This window comes from Clarias gariepinus, chromosome 7, assembly GCF_024256425.1.
Source record: "Clarias gariepinus isolate MV-2021 ecotype Netherlands chromosome 7, CGAR_prim_01v2, whole genome shotgun sequence".
NCBI lineage: Eukaryota > Metazoa > Chordata > Actinopteri > Siluriformes > Clariidae > Clarias > Clarias gariepinus.
The window spans coordinates 4032961-4053413 of record NC_071106.1 but is presented as its reverse complement, the minus strand read 5'-3'; the positions used below and the strand labels follow the sequence as shown (position 1 = coordinate 4053413).

Here is a 20453-nt window from a genome sequence, read left to right as displayed (position 1 = left end):
CAGCAGAGGTAATGAAAGCAGAGCAGAAAAGAGAGAAAAGATTAATTAGTGAGTGAAATGATGAATAAAATAGAGGTTTTTTTTCTTCCATCAGGTTTGTAGTGTTTTTGGTGCATCTGCAGTGATATATTGACTGCCATGCTGGATTTCGTAATGCGCTTCAGTTTCTCAGAAGCAGAGTGATTTTATTCAGGTTTCACTACTATTATTATATACAGTGCTTACATGGCCTCCAAACATGCATGACAAATCAAATATCACTCATGCTCTGTCTGTAGAATAATCCTCATTGTTTTAAAAGTTTTCTTATGCATCTCTAAGTGTGCTGTAACACCTACAGAGTGGCGATGAGACGATTCACGCTGTCCACGTAAGAAAAAGTCAGCGACAAAACACTGACCACACACTTACATTAGGGGTTGCATAGACCAGTTGACTAAGGCATTTACATTCACTAGTTACTACTGTGGGGGGATTTCCAACTATGATCACAATGACATTTCAGTTTGTACCTACTGTATAGCCCTTTTGCAGTCATGTGACTACCATGATGTCAGTTACACGGATAAAAAGTAACCTAGTGACTGATAGCTTCTGTGCTGCTAATTCTTTTCACAAGAGAAACAAGTGTGATGAAGAAGGTAATAAGGATATTAACTGGCACAAATTTGATTTGGTATGATAAACTGATTACCTTGGACAATGGACAAATTTGTGATTCCTCCTCAAATTGGTGAACTTTGCTAGCATTAGCGCTAGCGTTAGCTCTTTACATTTACATTTGGGCATTTGGCAGACGCTCTTATCCAGAGAGACCTACATTTTTATCTCATTACACATCTGAGCAGTTAAGGGTTAAGGGCCTTGCTCAAGGGCCCAACAGTGGCAACTTGGTGGTTGTGGGGTTTGAACCTGGGATCTTCTGAACCGTAGTCCAATGCCTTAACCACTGAGCTACCCCTGACCCTACTCTTTCAGTGCTTAAACTTAAAAACATAAAGGGAATGTGAACGTGAAATAATACTGACATTTTAAGATTTCTAATTAATAGCTAACTAACAGTTCTGGGGGTTTCATTTCAATTAGCGTTAAATGTAGCGGAAAGCTAGTGCGCTAGTTAGGGTGAACAATCCCTTTTTTTACACACCAAGTAGTGCCCTTAATCAGGGGTTGGAGAGGGATTTGGGATTCAGCCTCGTGTTCAGCTAGTTAACTTTGTAGCCATATATGGAAAAATACAGACAGTTTAGATGCAATTCAGACTAGAAGCGATCACTGAAAAACACAAAGTGTAGTTTCAGATTTTTTTTTGTCTTTTTTCTGGTTTTCTTGTTCTGTTGTTTTTTTGCTGAAAGTGCTTCTGTGACCGGTTATGAATGTGGGTTGTGGCACTGGCGTCTGGTAAGTAACCAGGTCCATGGTGGACAGACATTGTGACATCACGTGCAAAAGAAAAAAAGACCCACAACATTTTTGCCCTATCACTTCACAGTTCAGTAAAGTGTAAAACCGTACACACAAAAAACTACATAAAATGTAAATAGAATCTTTGCACCATGACACTGTGACCAGTACTGAATAAAGGGGCGTTTTCAGAGCCGTGGGTTGCAAATCACTATTCGCCAGCTTAGAGTCAGATTACTGGCGCATGTCGTCTCAAAGAGAACGATACAGACTCATTTTCAGACACTGCTGAGGGCCAGAGATAAAGATGGCATTAATGCCTCCCAAACGCTGCTGTGTTGCACTGATTTTCTTTCGTTTACTGCTAACAGTCTAGCCTAAACAGACACTAAAGCTAGAAATGTAACTCAATAATTCCCGCTGTACATGGGGACTGTTAACTGAAGTGTGGTTTAATACGTTTTTACCTTAAAATATTTACAACATTTTTCCGTCAACTAGTTGATTAGTACTTCCATGACTTACTGCTACACTAGTAAAAATGAGTAGTCGTGCAACCCCTAACCCACATGTGTGAATTTATGCGGGAGGAAAAGCCAAAGGGAGAGGTAGAGAAAGTGACATAAGTAGGTAAGAGGATAAGTGTACAAATAGGAGATGCAGGAGAGTATAAAGATTTGTCTTTACCAGTTATCGAGCCGCGAGTACTGTATCTAATGGTGGTAAAGACGTGGGGTTTACAGTTAGCAAAAGGCACCATAAAGCAAAGGGAGGAGTGGGAGCAGGATGAACCTGTACATGAACTCATTATGCGTTTATGTAAGTGTAGAATAATCAGCATGCAGCGGAGTGACTGAGGCTTGCTGCAGGCAGTGCCATAAAATGGAAGCGCACGGATGGATATGCTCGTTAATTTCACTTAATTAACATATTATGGCCTTATGAGCAGCTTTTATTCTTTGGTGTGTACACATATGGTTCCCTCACCTGTCCCCATTCACTCAAATCACATGCATACCTGGGACACAGGGGGCGGAGTTAATGTTACATTCGTTCAGCCAATAACAAACTGGATCGTATAATCTATTCCGTCCTGAGGGAACTCCCCGTTGGGTTTTTAGGTTTGTGTCTCTGGAGAAACCACAGGAAAGAGTTGCGAAAAATATGGTTTCTTAGTGTAATGCAATACCTGCTCAAACATTCTCTGAAAACGATACTATTGTGTGTAGGGCTGACTAGAAGAACCGAACAAAGATCCCTATTGCCCTGAGCGCACCATTTGGTTTGTACCACTGAGAATACTTAAAGGTTCTCTGTAAAAACCTACAACAGAAAAGAATGCCTTACTTCCAGCACTGTTTTTTTTTTTTTTTCTAGAACTGCCAAAGAGCCTAGTTTCAAAGTTTCTTTTTCTCTGTAAAACCCTACAATGTTGTTCTGGATTGTTAAGCTGGTTGGTATCTTATATTGGTTCTCATATGGTGTAGGTTTGGGGGTTTTATGATCTCAAACTCTTGAGGAATCTGGGAGAACTTTCCCATATTCCTGAACTTTTGTGTCACTGTGCCAAATTGAAATGCTGGACTTGTTGGTCCTTCAGCTTCTTCTTCTTAGATTTTTAACAGAGGTTGGAAACCAGTAGGTTGCATTACTGGCAACTGTAGATCTCATTCTCCTTCATCTACCTGGCCTCTTTCCCGGCCTCTTTCTGGAACTGACTATGCATAACCCATGAAATTGTACAATGTATTTACAATTATGATGTGCTTAACCACAACTCCTCTACAAGCTGTGCCAAACTAATGGAGAACCATCACAAACTGCTTACAGATGTACACAATTTACTGATGAAGTCCTTGTGAGACCTCACAATTTGCTTAGATTTCTCAATTTTTAACAGCTACCTGGATACTCTGTGACAACAGGAGCTCTGAACCTGCCATGCACTTTTGTAATAAACCTGATCGTTCACAATCTAGTGTCTATTAGAGTGTAGGGTTTAGTAGTTTTGTGATTTGGTTATCTGGGGAAACACTTCAGTGTTGTCAACGTAACACAATAACAGGTTATCTTTAAGCAAAACTCCATGATATGTTCAAGTCATTATGACATTTAAGATTCTTTGGTTTGTCACAGAACCCCTTCGAAGTTTTCTATAGAGTCCCTACTGCTGTAAGAAGACGTATTGTGTTCAAGGGTTCTCTTGGAAATACAGATACATATTCTAGTAGTTATCAATGAACTCTTAAAGTTCCTTAACTTCTCAAGGGTTCTCTGGATTGTAACAACTTCCAGGATCTTAAAAGCTCTACTCTGTTGTAGGGTTTTGCAAAGAAAATCAAATGACCAAAGGAAAAACTAACATGATGGTATCTGTGCGTACATCGAGGATCATTTTAGTCTGTCCTTGTGCAGGAACCTTTATAAGTTATATGTCGAAAAAGTTTTAAACTCCGAACTGAAGTTAGTTTCCCATGAAAACCTTTTCCAGAAACTGTTTGATCGACTTTACAATTGGCTGGCCATGGTTAATTTAAGCTCCACCCTTTGTTGACCCTGAGACGCCCATTAAAGAGTGCAATCAGGACACAGCCGGGTTCTCTGTCCTGCGTCCTGAATAAATCAGACCGCTACGTTGTGCATAGACGAGAACAGAGGCATGATGGAATAGCTGAGGCACAACCTGCCGTACTGCACTGACTTCATCTGCCATGGCAAGAGACATTTCGTTTTCCCGCTGCACGCCTTGAGGACACGCACAGTTCAGTCAGAAAGTCAATGAAGTCCTCTGATATATTTTTGGGTGGATTGTCAACATTTCTCAGGATTCCTTTGTTTGTCTTTTTTTTTTTTTTTTTTGCATTTTCAGCTCTTTCTAGATGGAAGACTGAGCTTTTTTGGGCTCAGAGTGAAATCTGACAACTCACGGAAAAATATTCCCCATAATAAATATGGGCCAATGAGGGAATGGCATGTAAACCACGCACAAGTCCCAAAACAACATAAGAGCAACCCATACTTACCCAGGTAGTGTTGATTGTTTTTAAAAAACAACAACATGCAAGATATAAATAAATAGATACAGAATCAATTCTTGTACTGGTACCATTATACCGTTAAACATTTAGAATAAAGTAATTTCATGATAAAAATAAAAAAGGGCACATATGAAAAAAAAAAAAAACTAAATACATCCTAAATACAAATAAGGGACTTGAATGACTTTATGAATATAAAATAAAATGTATAAATAATTTTAAATAATAATAAAAAATATAAGATTGTTAATAAAATAATAAAAGGAACATATTTACAGAAGTGACAAACATTCACATGTTTAACACATGATCATCTTATAAACACCATGTCTGACACACATGGACACAATGAATGAAATTTTGTTGTTTAGTTTGTTGTGGAAGAAAGTTGCAGTTTGCAATTTGTTCTCCGTGGTACTAAAGAAACTAAAGGAATAGTTGCGGTTCCTGGTTCAGACATACTGTATCATATGTCTGTAGTGTTTTTCTATAGTAATGTGTACAGTGTCTGTAACCTTTATAGTGTCTGTAGCGTCTAATGGGTGTCTGCGATGTTTATAAGGTCTGTTAGGACGAAATGTCTAAACTGTAGTGTCTGTAACATCTATAGTAATGTGTACAGTGTCTGTAATGTCTGTAGTGTCTACAGTATCCTTAGTGTCTACAGTGTCTGTAACATTTATAGTGTTGGTAGTGTCTTTCGTGTTTATACAGTTGTAAATCCTTTCAGCAGAATAGTGTTTGAGTCGACATGTCTAAAGATCGTTAGGTCATAAAAAAAAAATCTTTAACTTTATTATTTTTGTTAATGATCTTTACAGGTATCTTATAGATTACAGAGATAATATAAACTTGTTCAGTGTTGTGGGGCAACTGGGTGCATTTTAAACCACACACACACACACACACACACACACACACACACACACAAAGAGCTCAGTACTGGAACAGACAACTCACCAGGTCGCGGACGATGGGCATGGTCCTCTTACGGCGTAAATCTGGCATACTGTCAATGCCATAAAGAATACTGCCAGCTCTGATAGAGGGAGAGAGAGAGAGAGAGAGAGAGAGAGAGAGAGAGAGAGAGAGATCGAGCGCACAATTTCAAGTGCTTTTAATATCATAATAACAGAGTGGCATGTACAACATTACACATCCAGGGTGCCAATATTTACTGCAGTAAAATACACCAGACAGATTTATACAATCATATTTCATATATAAATATATGACACATGTGAAATGTGTGTGAGAGACAAAAGCAAAAAATAAAATGTTTGGACAGATGGCCAGAGACAAACGGTAGATAGAGAAAAAGAAAAAACGCATGAGCGAGAGAGAGAGAGAGAGAGAGAGAGAGAGAGACTAAAGCAGGAAGACGAGAAGGGGGAAGAGGAAAAACGCTGGACACAAATGTTAAAATTAAAATGTTAACAGGGGAAGATAAAGGGACAGAGAGGAAGAGGAAAAGAAGAAAATAGAATGGTAATGACTGGAATAAGAATGAAGAACGAAGAATGGGAAAAACAGCAAAGAATAGAGAGATAAAGAAGACAAAGAACCGATCAACACAATTCTGGGCCCAAGCTGTAAAAAATATGAGTCAGGATCTGAGTATAAACGTTTCTGTAAAATGTTACGATCCCAGAGAGTGACATGAAATCTGGTCTTCAATAAAATGAATGGAACAGCGGTGACCCTGATAAACGAGGGTGACGTGACCCTGATAAACGAGTGTGAGTCAGGGAACAGGGGATTAGTCAGAGGAGCAACTCCACTGTATCGTATAAGGAAAGGAATATATCGTAAAGTAAAAAGATACAGTGGAACCTTGGATTACGAACATAATTCGTTCTGGAAGTGGGCTCGTATTCCAAAAGACTCGTAAACCAAATTTAATTTTCCCATAAGAAATAATGGAAACTTAAATTATTTGTTCCACAGCTCAAAAAATACATACATTAAAATAATTAATTCAAAATATATATATATATATATATATATATATATATATATATATATATATATATATATATATATATATAAAAGTAATATATATATCTTTTGAGGTGTATATAATATATAAAGTAAAAATAAAACAAATCAACCTGCACTATACCGTCAAAATGAATCCCGACAGATAATTGTTTTCGTTTATGTGCGCAGGCGCTATGTGTGTGTGTGTGTTTGGGTCTGTCGTTATGTGTGTGCACGCGTAATTTGACACCGTGCCAGTTCACAAACACAAAGTAAAAGTTTGTGCACCCATGTGGGCCTTTTTGGTTAATAAAGAAACATGTACAGTACTTGCATTTTTCAACTAACATCATGAACATCTTACAAATAATTTAAAAACATATTTAATAATAGCAATATTATTACAGAATAAAAAAATACAATATTATTATTATAGAATAAATGCAATTTTAAATTAAAGTAGGAGAATTTTCATATTTAGAAAATCGGTCGCAAAATCGTTGTTGCTGTTTTATTATACCAGGAGATTAATAATCTTAAAATAAACTCTATGACCTTCTTGTTCCACCTCTTTAACCCTTGTGCTATACAATAAACTATTTCTATATAAACTACAAATTTAACCCTTTCTCCTGTGTATATTAGTAGATAAGTGGTGTAAGTATATACAGTACGCCTCTATAGATGTACAAAAAGTAAATGTAAGCATTTCACTGCATATCGTGCTGTGTTTGACTGCGTATGTGACAAATAAAATTGGAATTTGAAGTTGACAACCCGCACTTACAGCCGTGCTCGAGCTTAGAGACACAACAGCGTGATGCTCTGAGAGTGTAGAGATGACGGAATAATGGAATCATACACACAGCGCAGGTCTTTACAGATGTTTTGTAAATTCTTTACTCACCCTCCTGTGTTTAGACCAAGCTTAGCAGGATCTAGGCCCTATCCACACACACACACACACACACACACACATACAGAGTGAGAGAGAGAGAGAGAGAGAGAGAGAGAGAGAGAGAGAGAGAGAGAGAGAGAGAGAGAGAGAGATTAATACTTGAATAGTATCTGAGTGTAACAGACTGATCATAAAATCAGCTCTTTAATTCCCACATAATAGAAAACACTGACCCCAGATCAGCACTCTAAGCACTATACCACAGAAAGAACAGGGTGCCAATTCATCATAGGACACACACACATATTGTACAGACACAAAAATGCAGTTTAGAAATGCCAACTACCCTGATCAGCATGTAACAGAGCACAGGGAGAACATGCAAACATACACTTCATACACATCATTATTTATTATTTCTTCAAGTTAATTCATTATTTTCTCTTTGTCAAACTTATTATCTAATAGTTATCGTGTTATTAGTTTGTCGTTCCAATACATCAGAATCAGAATTTTCATTATTATCTCATATAATCATCTTACTGTTTTTGTATTTTTCCATCGTTGTGAGTTTGTTTTAATATACAGCATGTACAATTACTAATGTTTTGATGTTTGTCTTTATTGTGAGTTATTGTTTTGTTCTATTATTTAGTTGTTGTTGTTTTTTTTACAATATAAAATAAATATTTAATTAACTTTTTTATTTCATTTTTGGTCTAGTTATAATCATGTTTTTTTATGTATTATATCTTTTTTTAAAGTTATCTCACTATGATATCATGGCATAAACTCGTGTGGTTTTGTTTCTAAACTTCTAGATGACACTAATCCATTAACAATGCTTTGAAAAAAAAATGCAACAAAAAATACACTTTGTTTAATTTCCTAAAGGGTTCTTCATTTGTCTCTCTGAAAAACCCTTAAGGGTTCTATTATGTTAAACCAATAACAGGATTTGTTTATTTATTTATTTATTCGTTTGTTTGTTTGGGATGGGATCCAACGAGGACCCTTTGAGGGTGATAACTGTCCAAGAACCCTTGAGGAACTGAGGATTTTTAATTGACAAGCTTCTAATAAAACACACCGTACACACACGCACACACACGCACACACACACACACACACACACAAGCATAGAAGTACAAACCTGTGTTTCCAAAGCTGCGCTGTCTGGAGCGGAGAACGTGTGACAGGAGGAGAGAAAAAAAGACAGGAACAACAAAATTAACTGGAGTAGCGAGACTTCCAGAGGCGCTGATCTTTAAATTACACAAATTACACACCGCTGTAATGATTCATGACTAAAGGGAAAGGGCCAGACAGACTGAGCCAGTGGAGTGAGTCATACACATGCGCTCACACACACAAACACAAACACACACACACACACACACACTCCATAATTTCCTCCATTCTGTATGCTGTGCTTTATTACATAGAAACACTCTACTGTATATACTGTATCATTTATACCTAAAGAAAAAATATCGCAATTTTTTTTTTATTTAATGTCTATAAATGTAAAAAAATACCACACTCAATGTATGACTATAGTGGCTTTGTGATAAACAAACCGCAAATGAATAAATAAATAAACTGACTTACAGTACAAAAGTTTTGGTGATTTTTAAATTAATTAATTTATTTTTATTCAAAGTTAATTCCTGTCAAATTATTGGGCTACAGCAAGCAAAGACAAAAAAACTAGGGAGATTTAAAATTACTGAAATTACTGGAACATCTCAGGATAAGAAGGCAAGCAAAATGAAGTCAGTTTATGAGACAAATTTTTCATCATTAATAGCAAAGATTTATAACCTACAAGAGTATTTATACCCCTTGATCATTTTGTCATGTTACAACCACAAGCGTAGGTGTATTTTATTGGGATTTTATGTGACCACACAAAGTGGCACATAATTGTGAAGTGAGAGGAAAATAAATCGGTTCCAATATATATATATATATATTTTTACAAATAAATGTTTATTTGTTATAAACAAATAAAAAAAGTGTGGCAAATAAAAGTGTGGTGTGCTTCTGTATTCAGAGTCTATACTTTGTAGAACCACCTTCTGCCGCAGCAAGTCTTTGAGGTGTATCTCTTCTAGCTTTGCACATCTAGAGTGTAAGAGTAAGAGTAAGATTGTTGCCATTTCTTCTTTGCAAAATGGCTCAAGCTCAGCCAGATTGGATGGAGAGAGTCTAGCCACAGATTCTCAGTTGGATTTAGGTCTGGGCCATTCTAACACATGAACATGATTTGATCTAAACCACGCCATTGTAGCTCTGGCTTTATGCTTAGGATGGTTGAAAACTTGCAAGGCACTGTAATTAAAATATCTACTGAAAAAATAGAATTTAATAGTTTCTACGGTCATCTAAGTTGAAGAGTTTGACAGGGCACGTGCATCCTCTAAGTGTAACCTTCTCAAATGAAACGAATCAAAGTTTCAAAATAAAAAAAAAACAAGTAAAGTTTTAAATTTTTTTTAAACTTCACTCAACTTGAAGTAGACAAGCTGTGGGCTCCTAATGGCTCAACAGAAGAGCGTTGGGTCTATCACCCTGAGATTGCAAGTTACGGCCATACAGGACGTGTCAACACGTCACGTCAACACTAGCCAATCATGGGCATTTATGTTGTCTCATGAAAGCACAAGGGGCAATTAGTGCTTTTCTCCCGATGTGCTACACCGTTCCCTAACAATTTGTGAGCAGCAGTTTGTAAAGGTGCAATTCACTTGCATCATCTACACCCTTCCTGGCTGGCTGTTGTTGATGGGCAAGACCATGGTAATTGGAAATAATTAAATCAGGAAGAAAACTGGGGAGAATATTCGACAGAAGAAAGCATCCATGGGAATTCCTTTATTGCCCCAAAGGTCTAATTTTTCTTTTTAGTTCTTCTCGTTACTAAAGTAATACCAGAAACATTTATATTAAATATACATAAAAAACAAAGGAAACTATTAAAGAAACAACTATGTCAGATGTTTGACCTTTCTGTAACCATGACCCTGTTTGGGTCAACCTCAAATTTTATCAGGTCATCTGCTACCAACATTAAACACTTGTTCACACAATGCCTCCACTACTCATCAGCAGAAACATAAAAAGTATTGATTTAGATTTATTACCTCACAGCGTTACTATAGGAGTCCCTTGGGGGCAGAATGACCACTGGCATACCTCTCAAGAGGACACAAAGGTTAAAAAGGGAGGACACACATAAAATTGCGAAAAACTAAGTAAAAAGTGGTTGGGGTGGGGGTAAGACAAGAGTAATAATATTTCACAGCATGAAATAATTTGGTCAGCTTGGCAGCGGTGCTTTTATCATCAACTATAGTTGTTAATGGAGCAAAAAATGATGTCTGTGAAGAGTGCACAGTGGAGCTAGCATTATCCTTGTGACATTCGGTAGCTGCGTGATACTTTAATGCACCTTTACCTCTGGTGCTCACATCAATGTCAATGTGGAGGAGCTTGCAGAAAGCATGGCGTTCATCTTTGCTGCTTTTGCTAGAAAACTCGTATTCTGAAGACCACATGGGTTTAAAGGAAGTCTTTCTTTTCAGCATCTAAATGCTTTTTGTTTAATAATGGACACTAATTTGCAATCAGTCATGTAGTCTTGTGCTTGTGAATGAAAAGAAAGGATGGAGTATTGTGATGATGCATGCAACAAGGAGACAGAGGGTCAGAAATTTGAATAAATGCACAAAAGTAAGGACACGCAACAGTGGTCCGGACAGCTAAAAAAAAACAGACTGTCCAGACAAATGGTCACCCATCTCAGGGGTGAGGTTTCCTTACCACTCCTGAACACACCTAAACATCCACTACAGGAAATCTGGAAACAACAATCAGCCTACAACCAATGGGATCGAACCAGAGTGCCTGGATGGATCCACACACTTGAACCCCCAACCCTAGAGGTATGAGGTACAGGGCTAACCAGCAAACTCCCCACAACACACACACATACACAAACGAAAAAGTGGGTAGAAAGCAAGAGTTTTCTTTTAGAACGTTTTAAGTAAGAATTCTAAACACTTGGTAAAGAACGTATGCCATACTTAACCACAATAAGTGAGTGAGTACGTAAATACAGTAAATGCACCTTGTTACCATGGAGACAGATTTTCTGGCTTGCTTTTTTTTGTTCGAAACTTCAGTTATGTCTAATATTAGGGTGGATTATACACCATTGTACAGTGGATTGTACAGCATTCCTAAAGACAATGCTTTATATCCATTCCCTGAGGCATGATGACCCATTGCAGTTCAAAATCTCATTTAGCTTCTAACGTGACAATGCAGGAGGTCAAAGGTCAGGTGCTTGACCCTTGGTAATTTAGTCTTGAGTGAAGGATTCAAGCCTTTAGAACATTGCTGTTGTAATTAATGCAAATTACATTGGATAAATGCTTCAGTTGTATAATGGAAGTCAAACGGTTGCAGTTGACTAGATTTTATGCCAACATGACTCCATTGTCTGAAAGTCACTACCATGCCCAGTGTTCTTACTTATTGTATGAAAGCATCGTAGGGCAACAGGTAAATATTTTTGTAGTCATATATGTAATGCTTTTATTAGTGTGCATAATAATATTCAACTGTCACCAATAAACCAAACTCCCGCAACATCTTTTCCTTCGCTTCATATAAAGGTCCGTTAACTAGAGGTTATCAGGAGTAAAATTTCCTTCTAAACATTTTGCATCTTGTCTGTCACTAGCTCATCAATTTCTCATTGTTGATTTGTTGTTTTTTTCGTCCTGCTTATCTACACTACAAACGCAGCCAAGATAGATCACATTATTTATAATTGGCTTTTGCATGTGCTTCACTTTGAAAAATCAAATTTGGGGAAGAAACTAGAAGTAAGCTAACTAAATATACACTGTTCAGTCAAAGTATAAGTTATGCAAATTATAATTGCAATGCATGCTCATGAAAAAAAGGGGGAGTTTAAACATTAGGATCATAAATACTGTAGGAAATACAAACCGAAACTGGAAAGACTACGGCTAGGAACTACGGCTAACAATAACCAAGAGCACCGACAAAGTAGAACAGAAAATAATAGCAGTAAACAAAACAGTAAACTTAACAAACTTATGTTTCTTCCTGTGCTTGGTGGGTTTCCTCCGCGTACTCCGGTTTCCTCCCACAGCCTAAGGACATACAGATTAGGCTAACTGACGTCCCCAAATTGACCATAGTGTGTGAAGGCATGTGTGAATGTTGACCAAAGGGTCCTACCAGGCTTGTAATAATAGAAATACATTCAAAGGTCACCACTGGCCTCCACGGTCACTGGTTGGACTACAGAGGTTCCTAGGTGGATAGGTAGAAACATATAGTGTAGGCCAAACACCCTGCTGTAGGGGTAGAAAGTGACCACCTGAGCAAACTTAGTCCTGTGGCTTTGTGCTAAAACCCTATACACACTTGGTATTTTGAGAAAGGAAATATGGGGGAAAAAACCTTAGTATCCAACCAGGGTGCCATGCCCAAATATCTTTTTCATACTGAAATGTATCAAAAACAAAATAATTGGCTTTGCTGTTCCAATACTTTCGGAGAGGGCTGTATATTATGAGCAAGTCTAACCTGGTTAGCGCATGCCCTTGGGAGCGTGGATTAGCATCTGAATACAGTAGCAGCTGAGTGATGATTACCCTGGCAAGGAGAACAATTCCTTCGAGACCCTGCTAAAAAAAAAGGCTTTTCAAAATATCTGGAAGTGAATTACCACTATGCCCAAGTTTCTTTCTTTTTTTTTTTTTTTTACACATCTTGATTTCCACTTTCCGACGTTTTTTGTTAGCCATAAAAAAGTATGTTATTTCCTGCTATGATTAGCCAGCACATGACGAGGAAAAAGACTTCTCTGCTGGATGACTGGCATTGGCAGAGTTTTCAAATGCAATTGCTCTTGTAGCTGGAGAATAAATCAGTGTTTCCCCAACTCCAGGGATTAGCATAAACCTTTGTTCAGAGTATAACCTGAGCAGTGTGCACCATCAAGATAAGTCACCGGGTCTTGTTAAAATAATTATAAAGCAAATGATAGTAAATGAGGAAACACAAGGGTGTTTTAAAGTGACAACCCCTAAACAGTCCTTCGCCAAGTGAACATGAGGAGTGGACACAGACTTTCAGATATGCAAGATGATTTTCTTTTTAGATAAATAATAGTATTGTACAGTACAGTGCACATTGGAAATGTTTGTTCTGTCACAGAAACATTAGCTGTATGAAATATAATTCAGTGCTTTTATACAGTTGGGTGGTTTTAGGACTGTGCTCAGGCCTTGATGGTACTGGGATTCCCTAAAATTTCTAGTTTAGAGATTTGGACATCTGGATGGGACATCAGTACATTGTGCAAACACTCATTCACCCATAAGGTCAATTTATTTGACCAATCTCCTTCTGGCTGTTTTTGGGAATGTGAATGCAGATCAATCCCTGCTATCCGTCATCACCCAAATGAGATTGGGGTTCCCTGTTGAATCTGGGTCCTCTCGAGATTTCTTATTATTTCCATCTCAGGGAGTTTTTCCTTGCCACCATCGCTCTCGGCTTGTTCATCAGGGACTATCTGATCATTTTGATTTATACATTTTTTTTTCACAAATTTTACACTCATTTCCCTAATTTTCTGTTTTGATTCTTTGAAGCTGCTTTGTGACAATATGCTTTGTTAAAAGCGCTATATAAATAAAATTTATTTGAATTGAATGGAAATCTGAGGAGTCAGAAGAAACCCCCTTGGGCGTGATGACAGGCACAGAAATGTAAGCTTATGATTGTACCTGGGACGACATTATACAGTAGCTACCTGCTGGAGCTCTGTGTGATGCCAGTTGAATAATTTTTCACTTATTATCTGCTCCATCACAGTCAGAATGGGGATGTGTCCAAAGTATATACTGGGAACACTCAATTTAAACATAAAAATTTTAAATTTCACCCTATTGTGATCTCATATCAGAAAACATCTCTCCATTTATTGGCCTCTTGTTCTCTTGATGGCGTAACTTAGGGGTAGCTCATTTAAGTAAACACTGAAATGGGCCATTTGGAGCTAAAGTGTAGTGAAAAAATGTTTGTGGTATAAAAACTGCATTCGCTAAGGTATTTCAGTCCCAGACACTACTGCACTTATCCCAGTGTTTCACTGGTGCTCCAACATCATCAAGGTAGAACGTTTTCTCAGTACACCGGATCCATGATCGGACTGCCTGCTACGCATCTGAAACGCCGGCCTCCCAGGAATTCCTTTAATTGCCCAAACATGTGAAAATGTCTTAGAGCGAGGACAAAACTATACAGGGGACGTAGCAATAACTTCCAGCTGAGTTCCTGTAACGAGCTCAGGAAATGACTACAGTCTCCGACCCACCTTAGCCGGGATCATCATTCACAGATGCACTTTCTTTTTTTAAACGTTTGCACCATTAAAATGCGTTAGTGTGCATCAAGTGTCTCGTCAGCGTACTGTGCGTGAAGTCTTCTGTAAATGTCATTTGCTGTTACTCGTTCATTCACCAGAAATGTTATTAGTCCCGGATGACTTGAATGCCCCTCGTAAAATATGGGACATTTAAATCTTTAATCTCAAACAGAATTTAGGAACTGATTGGAAAAAATTTAAGGCAACCGCTATGTTTAGGCTATCCAAGCCAGAATCCACAGGCATTTTGCAGGTGTGTGTTCCTCTATTCTATGCCATAGCATCACACCTTTTCATCAGCATACATTTATTTATGCAAAATTAACTAATATAAAAACGAAATCCCTCATGGTTGGATTTAAATGTTTTTGAGCTAACTAAACACTGAAGAGTTTATTGCGATGCTCTGCCTGCTCTAAAATATCTCATTCTCATAACCTATAATGCATCAGATAGCAATGAGGTTCTGAATGATGAGTTGGATGAGTCAGTCTGGAAATACGAGCAAAGAGCAAAGATAGGATCTGATTTGTCAAACGAAGCAATATTCCATCACTTTTTTTCACATGGAATGAGAGCATGCGGCATGAAGTCACTGTGCTTTCTGAATGTACTAGTACGTCTCACATCTAGGTCAAGAGCTGCAGATTGTAGAGTGAGTAAGGCAGGGCGGAAATTCCCCGGTTGCCTAGATCGACTGTAATAAACTCCACATCACTCAAGTACTCTGAACCAAAGCTTACTGTCATGTTTGTTATACTCACACAAAGTAATGTCTAAAAGGTCAGGTGACCCATCACAAATAGTGGGCATTGGTGGCAAATTGATCTCACTTGCCGTTCTCTCGCACAGATATAAACAGCAAGGTTGCATCTGTAAGCTTATCCATTGCAGATTTGTCGGCAATTATTAAATAAATAAAAATGGACTGTTGCAGTTTTACTAAAGTCCTTTGGTTTGTTTACTATTGGGTTTGATTTTGAACAGGCAAAAATTTTGACATAGGGCAAAAAAAAAAAACACACACACACACACACACACTCTAATCTCTTTTATTCTTTTGTCAGTGGAAAAAGCTAAACAATCCATTATGCCTGTATAGAAATCTCAAAAATCACCCAGCCAGCACTAAATAAGTGCCAAGATAAATATTTAAGTGACTAGCCTAAAAGGTTTCGATTGTTGTTTTTTTCTGTTTTTTGTTTAAAATCTTTTAAAAAATCTTCTGCTTAGTTTGCACATCAAGGCTCAGTTTAGCAACTGCAAGACCTATAAAATTAAGTCGAGTTGTTTTCTTACTACAACATTGTTGTCTACGAAAATCATTTCTGATTGACTAAAACTAATACCACTATCTCCACAACCACACATACAGACACACACGTACACATAAATCAATAGCAAATTCAAAAGGCCCAATATCATCTTTCACATCAAACACCTGCAATCAATGTTTAGCTCTTTCCCGGACTACCTTCAAAGCCTTCAAAACAATTGAAGGTTTCTAGCATTAAAGCACAGCCACTCAGACATGATTAAGTTGCTGACCCTTTCTCTGCTTTTTACTTTCATTGTTGTTTACAATCGTACACTCTGATCACAAAGTACATCCAGACAAACTACCTAAAACAAAGGCTTTTGACTTTTCTTTTTAAGCCATCACTATTACTTATCATGCTATAAAGCGTACATGTTCTCTGTATGGAGGGTGAATGTGCAAGCCCCTACCTCCAGCCAGAATCTGCTGCTCAAGCTCAGCCATTTGCTTCCTATATGCCCTCAAAGCAGCTTCTTTAAACGTTGGTCGAATCCTTTTCTTGGGTGCTGGCTCTTCCACTGGTGCTGGGGGCTCTGTGACATTTTTGCTTTCATCCTCCTGAGTCAAATTTTGCTTGTCTTCCTCTGCTGCTTGTGCCTGTGCAATGTCTTTCAACTCTGTCTCAACTTCCACTTCCTCTTCCTCCTCTTGTTCATCAGCTGCTTCCTCTGTGTCTTCTATGTATTCAATCATGGACTCGTACTCCTCCCTGTCTTCCGTCATCTGGTTTTCATCGTAGTCCTCACTGTATTCTTCATCATATTGCTCATCTAGGCTGCAGTCATATTCCAAAACTGGGTTCCCTTCTTGCAAAATGTCATATTTTTGTGAGACTTCATACTCATCTTCTTGTTCCTCCTCCTCCTCCTCCTCCTCTGCTTCATTAGCATTTGTTCTGTTCTCGAGGTTGGCTAGCACCTGCTCCATCACTTCAACATAATGTGTCTCGTTGTCCACAGGTTGCTCTGTGGTTGGTTCTTCTTCATCAGCTTTGTAGTATAAGGGCTCATTGTACACATCAGAGTCAATAGTGGTACTGGAATCATTGGCAGTTGACTGAGACATAGTCCTGAAGCGTCCTATAAAAGGAATAGTACTAGGCTCTTCAGCAGGGGCACTGGAGTTTTGAGAACCTTTATTCCAAACAACTTCCAGAGCTGATTTTGCCCTCTGTAGGGTGGAGCCAAAGCCTCCAAAACTGAAGGTCTTTTCAGATAAGTCTATACTCAGTCTGCTGCTCCATGATTTGGGGACCTCTTCAACCTTTTCAGCCCTGATCTCACTCTGGCTGCGGTACATACTGGAAGACTTTTGGTTTTGCTGTATTTGGTTCCCCTTGCTCTCTTGACGTTGCAGGGTCTGCGGGGCAGACTCTGGTTTGGATTTTGTTTTCGGCTTTGTCTTAGGCTTCTTTTCTGGTTTTGCCTCTGGTACAGGTTTTTGTACTTGCATTGGTTGTATTACAACTTCTATCTCAGGTTCTGGCTCAGGTTCTTGTTCAGGTTCCGGCTCATGTTCTAACTCAGGCTCAATGTCTGGTTCTTGTGTTGTCTCAGGTGTACTGTCTAATGTGAAAAAGGTTTCACCTTCAAATTGCAAATCAACCTCAAGGCATTTTGTAATTTTTTCAGGGAAACCAGGATTAGCAGCAGGGTCAAATGGGCTACTGATTTCTGAGACTAAATTTTGTTCAGTTGAGGCATCCAAGCCTGAGTCTGCTCCTTGTTCAAGGTGATGCCAGTCTTTCCAAGGTGAAAGGTCACCTTGCAGAGAAAGTTGGGACCCACTATAATGACTTCTGTCCCCTGATATACACACCAGACCATTACTGACACCACTGTCAATGGTCTCAGTGGTCTCAACTTCATTGTGCTCCACATAGGGTGGGTTTTCCTGACTGAGTGTTTGACTGGGTGGACTTGCATACCAAGAAGAAGCCATGTCTTCCTGTTTACGCTGCCAGAGCTCCTGGTCTGATGAAGAGAGCAGGGAGCATCCATTAACTCTGCTAAAGTACTGACTTTCAGAGAAATCCTCTGAGTAAGATGGGCACAGTTTGGAGCAGTCAGATTCAGAGCGACTGAGCTTAGGAGTGGAGTAATCACTCTGGGAGAGCCAGCCTGGGGTCATGTCAGAATAGTAAGATTTGTTTTGCTTGTCATCGTAAACAGCATCATCAGCATAATGTACAGAGTACGTGGTTTCATCTGTAGACTGCCTGTGGTCGTGAGACTTTTTTTTGTCAGATTTAGTTTTTTGAGGTGGTTTGGGCACAATTGCATATTTGTTTTTGCTCAACTCATCTAGTTCTTTATCACTGTCCATCGAGTCCCAGTCATCACTTTCTGCCTTGTCTTTGGCACTTGATACTTTCATGTCCATGCTTTCATAGGTCTGAGAAGAGGTCATCCCCCGTTCTTTTCTATCTTTAGATTCTTGTGCAAGGCTATCAGTTGAGATTGATATTCCAGTGCCTTTGAGCTTATAACACTTTTTCAAAACTAAATCCCTGTCTTGAGGATTTGAAAAAATAACTATAATTGGACGAGGTTTAGCACTTAAACATTCTCTTTGTTGCCCCAATCGATGGGCAAGTTCAATTTTAAGTGTCTTGTGTGCTTCAACAAAACCCATTTTCTCCTTTAAAATATGATAAATGAGTTCATCGGTTCTTTCAAATTTTTCCTCAGGCACATTCAGGAATCTCAAAGTAGCTTTGTTGCTTTGTTGGCTTAACTGTCTGATGTAGTCATGGATGTCTCGTGTCTCTCTTCTGGATTGCACAAATCCCGAGCGAAGCTGCTCAATTTCACTCTGCACCACCTCCACACTGCTTGAGATCTCATCAATAGAGCTTTTTAAAGCATTAACATGCCCTCGAAGCTCTGAGAGCTCTGATTCAATCTGGCTGATTCCCTGAAGCTCTTTGAAGATCATTTCCATGACATCTTGGGTCTGGCTAATGCAGCCTGTGGAGCTGGATCCCGGTTCCAGTGTGGTTGATTTCTGCTGCCTTCCAGCCCGATCCAGAGACTTGCTCCTTATGCCAAGTGTCTTTCTCCAGGTGCTAGCCTCTGAGGAATCTGAAGAAACACATTCTTGACTCTTCTTCCATTTCCGAAGCTTTTTCAGAGCACCTAGTCGGAGCGTGTGGAGACTGCTTCGCTCTCCACGTTCCCCTTCTGAGCTGCCGTCAGAAGGTGCCAAACTAATCATGCTCTTTCTGTTCCTTCTTACTGGCATTGTGTAAGCTTTTTGTTCATCGAATCTATGGACAAGCTTGGCCTCGTTTAAAGAGTCAGTATAACTACTATCGATGGATAATACTTCATGAAATTCATTATTGTTCAGTAGGAGAGCATTCTTTTGCAGTCCGTTAGCAATTGCTACACGGTAACTGAATGTGGGAGAAAGGGAAGAGCAATCCTTCCTGCTGTCGTCTTCCTCAGTAGACAGGTTGCGTGCAGAAGAACATTTAGATATTTTTTTAACTGTGCTTTTCAATGTGGTGGAAAATGTCTGATTTCGAGCATGCAGTTCAGGGGATATCTTAGGGTCTTTTTTGTTTTCTGTATTCTCTTTCTTTTTTGTGGTATTTGCCAGTTTCTTTGTAAACATTCCTTTGCAAATCTTAAAAATGTAAGATGATAGCTTTTTTACATGGGCAGAAACCATGGAGGGCAACAGGTTAGCGTGTTTGCATTCCAAATACAGCAATGTCGAACTGGGGGTAATTCCAGTGGAGATCAACAGACCAAACCCACGATTTTTAAGCCAACCCTGAGGGATAAGAAAAAAAGAGAAAAGAGAAATATGCCCTTAGAAGCTGTCCTCCCAAGCAAGAATATATCCTTAGAGTAGGAAAAATCCAAGTGTCTTCTTCACAGATAGCTTTACGTGTCTGTGGAGAGAAACAAAACAAAACCATTATGTCACATTTAAAAAAATATATATATTATAATAAGTTGTTTGTTAAAAGCCCAACACTGCAACATCATTCTGTACTATCTCATAATTTATTCATTCATTATCTTCAGTAAGGGTTTTTTCCTCAGTTAGAGAGAAGATCCAGAGTCTACTGTATATCCTTTAGGAAAGCTTAGGTAGCTTTGGGGGTTAAAAATGGGGACTTGAATGAAAAATGGAGTGCTTCTGGCAAGGTGTCGCCACAGTGGACCATCTGGTTCGCACATACAAGCTTGGCTTCCTGACACAACCCTTCCATTTTATCCAGACTTGGGACTGGCATTGCATCTAGTGGCTTGGGTTTGGGCACTAGCTGGAAATCGAACCTAGGCCTTCCAAATAGCAGGAAAAACACCTAACACTGAGCCACCA

General features: G+C 38.7%; 1 protein-coding gene across 1 annotated transcript in view; it reads right to left on the bottom strand.

Annotated features, from left to right (window-relative positions):
• LOC128528030 (protein unc-13 homolog C-like) overlaps window positions 1-20453 on the bottom strand; it is a 208775-nt gene that overhangs the window by 186371 nt on the left and 1951 nt on the right. The window contains exons 2-5 of the mRNA XM_053500754.1: window positions 16526-20016; window positions 8474-8496; window positions 7330-7367; window positions 5403-5481 (exon numbers count right to left, since the gene is read on the bottom strand). Coding sequence (XP_053356729.1) covers window positions 5403-5481; window positions 7330-7367; window positions 8474-8496; window positions 16526-19790 — 3405 coding nt within the window. The 5' untranslated portion in view covers window positions 19791-20016. The remainder of the gene's footprint in view (window positions 1-5402; window positions 5482-7329; window positions 7368-8473; window positions 8497-16525; window positions 20017-20453) is intronic.